General features: G+C 48.2%; 1 protein-coding gene across 1 annotated transcript in view; it reads left to right on the top strand.

Moving 5' to 3' along the window:
* Positions 1-5,000, top strand: part of LOC129700064 (calmin-like) — a 63,938-nt gene that overhangs the window by 31,670 nt on the left and 27,268 nt on the right. The window contains exons 3-4 of the mRNA XM_055640242.1: positions 1,310-1,405; positions 4,210-4,293. Of these exons, the coding sequence (XP_055496217.1) occupies positions 1,310-1,405; positions 4,210-4,293 (180 nt within the window). The remainder of the gene's footprint in view (positions 1-1,309; positions 1,406-4,209; positions 4,294-5,000) is intronic.

The raw sequence follows: 5,000 nt of genomic DNA, 5'->3' as shown, positions 1-5,000 counted from the left end.
CAGGTTTGTAGGTTAATTGGCTTGGTGTAAATGTGTAACCTGTCCCTAGTGGGTGTAGGATAGTGTTAATGTCCACTTTGGGAGCAAAAACAGGAAGGCAGATTACTATCTAAATGGCCTCAATTTGGGAAAAGGGGAAGCACAACGGGATCTGGGGGTTTAAGAAGGAATCGAAGGTACACAAAAAAGCTGGAGAAACCTAGCGGGTGCAGCAGCATCTATGGAGAGAAGGAAATAGGCAACGTTTCGGGTCGAAACCCTTCTTCCTTCGATGGAGGATTTCGAAGAAGCTATTTCTTTAGCCAGAGGGTGGTGAATCTGTGTAGTTCATTGCCACAGGCGGCGGTGGAGGCCAAGTCAGTGGATATTTTTAAGGCAGAGATAGATAGATCTGGGGGTCCTTGTTCATCAGTCTATGAAAGTAAGCATGCAGGTACAGCAGGCAGTGAAGAAAGCGAATGGCATGTTGGCCTTTATAACAAGAGGAATTAAATATAGGAGCAAAGAGGTCCTTCTGCAGTTGTACAGAGCCCTAGTGAGCACACCTGGAGTATTGTGTGCAGTTTAGCCAGTTGGCCTTCATAACAGAAGGAGTTGAGTATAGGAGCAAAGTGGTCCTTCTGCAGTTGTACAGGGCCCAGGTGAGACCACACCTGAAGAATTGTGTGCAGTTTTGGTCCCATAATTTGAGGAAGGACGTTCTTGCTATTGAGGGAGTGCAGCGTATTTTTACAAGGTTAATACCCGGGATGGCGGGACTGTCTAATGCCGAGTGAATAGAGCGGCTGGGCTTGTACACTCTGGAGTTTAGAAGGATGAGAGGGCATCATATTGAAACATATAAGATTGTTAAGGGTTTGGACAGCCTAGAGGCAGGAAACATGTTCCCGATGTTGGTGGAGTCCAGAACCAGGGGCCACAGTTTAAGAATAAGGAGTAAGCCATTTATAACGGAGACGAGGAAACACTTTTTCTCACAGAGAGTTGTCAGTCTGTGGAATTCTCTGCCTCAGGTGGAGGCCGGTTCCCTGGATACTTTCAAGAGAGAACTACATAGAGCTCTTAAAGATAGCGGAGTCAGGGGATATGGGGAGAAGGCAGGAACGGGGTACTGATTGGGGATGATCAGCCATGATCACATTGAATGGCGGTGCTGGCTCGAAGGACCGAATGGCCAACTCCTGCACCTATTGTCTATTGCCTAATGTGCGGGGTTCGCCGGTCAGCGTGGACCCGGTGGGCCGAAGGGCCTGTTTCTGCACTGTGAACCATTGACTCTATCTGACGCTCTCTGTTTGACCTCTTCCAGTGCAAGCCTCCACTGGAGGTGAAAGACTTGTTCAATGACATGCAGGATGGGAAAGTCCTGATGTCTCTGCTGGAAGTGTTGTCTGGACAGCCGCTGGTAGGTACACTCCAAGCCCCAGCGTTCTGGGTCGGTAAAGGTTATATGCAGAAAAAATGGTGCCCATGTTGGGAGAGTCCAGAACCAGCGGGTCACAGTTTAAGAATAAGGGCTATGTTTAAGTACGAACTGCAGATGCTGGAAAAATCGAAGGTAGATAAAAATGTGGGAGAAACTCAGCGGGTGAGGCAGCATCTATGGAGCGAAGGACTAGGTGACGTTTCGGGTCGAGACCCTTCCTCAGACTTCAGACTTGGGTCTGAAGAAGGGTCTCGTCCCGAAAAGTCACCTTTTCCTTCGCTCCATAGATGCTGCCTCACCCGCTGAGTTTCTCCAGAATAAGGGGAGGTCATTTAGGACTGAGATGAGGAAAAGCCTTTTCACCCAGAAAGTTGCGAATCTGTGGAATTCTCTGCCACAGAAGGCAGTGGAGGCCAATTAACTTGATGTTTTCAAGAGAGAGTTGGATTTAGCTCTTAGGGCTAACGGAATCAAGGGATATGGGGAGTAAGCAGGAACAGGGTACTGGTTTTAGATGATCATGGCCTACTCCTGCTCCTATTTTCTATGTTTCTAAATCTTAGAGATACAGCGTGGAAACAGGCCCACCGATCCAGGCTGTTCAGTGTAGTTTATTGTCACGTGTACCGAGGTACAGTGAAAAGCTTTTGTTGCGTGTTAACCAGTCAGCAGAAAGACAATACATGATTACAATTGAGCCATTTACAGTGAACAGATACATGATAAGGGAATAACGTTTAGTGCAAGGTAAAGCCAGCAAAGTCCGATCAAGGATAGTCCGAGGGTCACCAATGAGGTAGATAGTAGTTCAGCACTGCTCTCTGGTTGTGGTAGGATGATTCAGTTGCCTGATAACAGCTGGGAAGAAACTGTCCCTGAATCTGGAGATGTGCGTACGTTTTCACACTTCTGTACCTCTTGCCCGATGGGAGAGGGGAGAAGAGGGAGTGACCGGGGGTGAGACTGGTCCTTGATTATGCTGCTGGCCTTGCCGAGGCAGCGTGAGGTGTAGATGGAGTCAATGGAAGGGAGGTTGGTTTGCGTGATGGTCTGGGCTGCGTCCACAATTCTCTGCAATTTCTTGCTGTCTTGAATGGAGCTGTTCCCAAACCAAGCTGTGATGCATCCGAATAAAATGCTCTCTACGGCACATCTGTAGAAGTTGGGGAGAGTTGTTGGGGACATGCAGAACTTCCTAAACCTTCTAAGGAAGTAGAGGTGTCGATGTGCTTTCTTGGTCGTGGCTTCAATATGGGTGGCCCAGGAGATGTAGTTGGTGATATTGACGCCTAGTTTTCAACCTTCCCTACTTTGGCACCGTCAATGCAAACTGGGGAATGTGGACAACTTCACTTCCTGAAGTCCATCACTGTCTGAACATCAATCACCCGCTCACCAGTTGTATTGGGCCCTAGTGAGAACACATCTGGATTATTGTGTGCAGTTTTGGTCCCGTAATTTGAGGAAGGACATTCGTGCTATTGAGGGAGTGCAGCGTAGTTAATTCCTGGGATGGTGGGACTGTCATATGCTGAGAGAATGGAACGGAAGGGCTTGTATACTCTGGAATTTAGAAGGATGAGAAGGTATCTTATTGAAACATATAAGATTATTAAGGATTTGGACACGCTAGAGGCAGGAAACATGTTCCCGATGTTGGGGTAGTCCAGAACCAGGGGCCACAGTTTAAGAATAAGGGGCAAGCCATTTAGAACGGAGTCGAGGAAAAACATTTTCTCACAGAGAGTGCTGAGTCTGTGGAATTCTCTGCCTCAGAGGGCAGTGGAGGCCGGTGCTCTGGATACTTTTAAGAGAGAGTTAGATAGGGCTCTTAAAGGTGGCGGAGTCAGGGGATATGGGGAGAAGGCAGGAACGGGGTACTGATTGGGGATGATCAGCCAAGATCACATTGAATGGCGGTGCTGGCTCGAAGGGCCGAATGGTCTCCTCCTGCACCTATTGTCTATTGTTCACAATAGCTCTATGCTATCCCACTTTCTCATTGCCCCTACACATCAAGGGCAATTTTTACAGCGGTAAATTAATCTACAAACCCACACGTCTAACGTTGCCTCTCCAGAGATGCTGCCTGACCCACTGAGTTTAGAGGTACCACATGGAAACAGGCCCTTCAGCCCACACCGACCATCGATCACTTGCTCACACTAGTTCCATGTTATCCCACTTTCACAACCATTCCCTGCACAATAGACAATAGGTGCAGGAGTAGGCCATTTCGGCTCTTCGAGCCAGCTCTAGGGGCAATTTACAGAGGGCCACTTAACCTACAAACCTGCACGTCTTTGGGATGTGGGAGGAAACTGGAGCACCCGGAGGAAAGCCTAGATCCCTAATCCCTGTCCTCCTAGGTTCCTCTGCTGGACAAAGCTCCACCAGATGCTGCCCTGCCCTGGTTTAGCTTTCCAACCCGTGCCGGCGCGGTGGCGCAGCGGTAGAGTCGCTACCTCACAGTGCGAGAGGCCCGGGTTCAATCCTGACTACGGGAGCTGTCTGGAACGTTTGTACGTTCTCCCCGTGACCTGCGTGGGTTTTCTCCGAGATCTTCGGTTTCCTCCCACACTCCAAAGAAGTGCAGGTTTGCAGGTTAATTGGCTTGGTATAAAATGTAAAAAAATGTGTGTGTGTGTGTGTGTCTGTCTGTCTGTCTGTGATAACGTTAGTGTGCGGGGATCGCTGGTCGGCACGGACCCGGCGGGCCGAAGGGCCTTTTTTCCGCGCTGTACCCCTAAACTAAAAGCCCTTTGTGCTTTGTGCATGACCAGATGCAGCACTACAAACAGTCGACACATCGGATCTTCAGACTGAACAACATCGCCAGAGCCTTGAAATTCCTGGAGGACGGCTACGTGAGTATTAATGTTTTACACCTCAAGGGGCAAGAGTGTTTTATTGTCATGTCACAAAGCGGAACTATGAAATCCTTACTTGCAGCAGCACAACAGAATATGTAAACTTAGTACTCTGTAAAACTCATAAATGAATAAGTTTGAATGAATAAGTTTATTGGCCAAGTAGTCACATACAAGGAATTTGCCTTGGTGCTCTGCCCACAAGTGACAACATGACAATGGAATAAACAACAACAACAACAACAGAGTTTAGTTTATATATAGATATATATATAGAGGGAGTGCAGCGTAGGTTTACAAGGTTAATTCCCGGGATGGCGGGACTGTCATACGCTGAGAGAATGGAGCGGCTGGGCTTGTATATTCTGGAGTTTACACTGATGAGAGAGGATCTTATTGTAACATATAAGATTATTAAGGGTTTGGACACGCTTGAGGCAGGAAACATGTTCCCGATGTTGGGGGAGTCCAGAACCAGGGGCCACAGTTTAAGAATAAGGGCTAGGCCATTTAAAACAGAGACAAGGAAACGCTTTTTCTCACGGAGAGTGGTGAGTCTGTGGAATTCTCTGCCTCGGAGTGCGGTGGAGGCCGGTTCTCTGGATACTTTCAAAAGAGAACTAGATAGGGCTCTTAAAGATAGCGGAGTCAGGGTATATGGGGAGAAGGCAGGAACGGGGTACTGATTGTGGATGATCAGCCAT

The sequence above is a fragment of the Leucoraja erinacea genome, chromosome 9, assembly GCF_028641065.1.
Source record: "Leucoraja erinacea ecotype New England chromosome 9, Leri_hhj_1, whole genome shotgun sequence".
In the NCBI taxonomy this organism is placed as follows: Eukaryota; Metazoa; Chordata; class Chondrichthyes; order Rajiformes; family Rajidae; genus Leucoraja; species Leucoraja erinaceus.
Note: the sequence above shows the minus strand (reverse complement) of the source record. Positions and strands in the feature narration are given on the sequence as shown.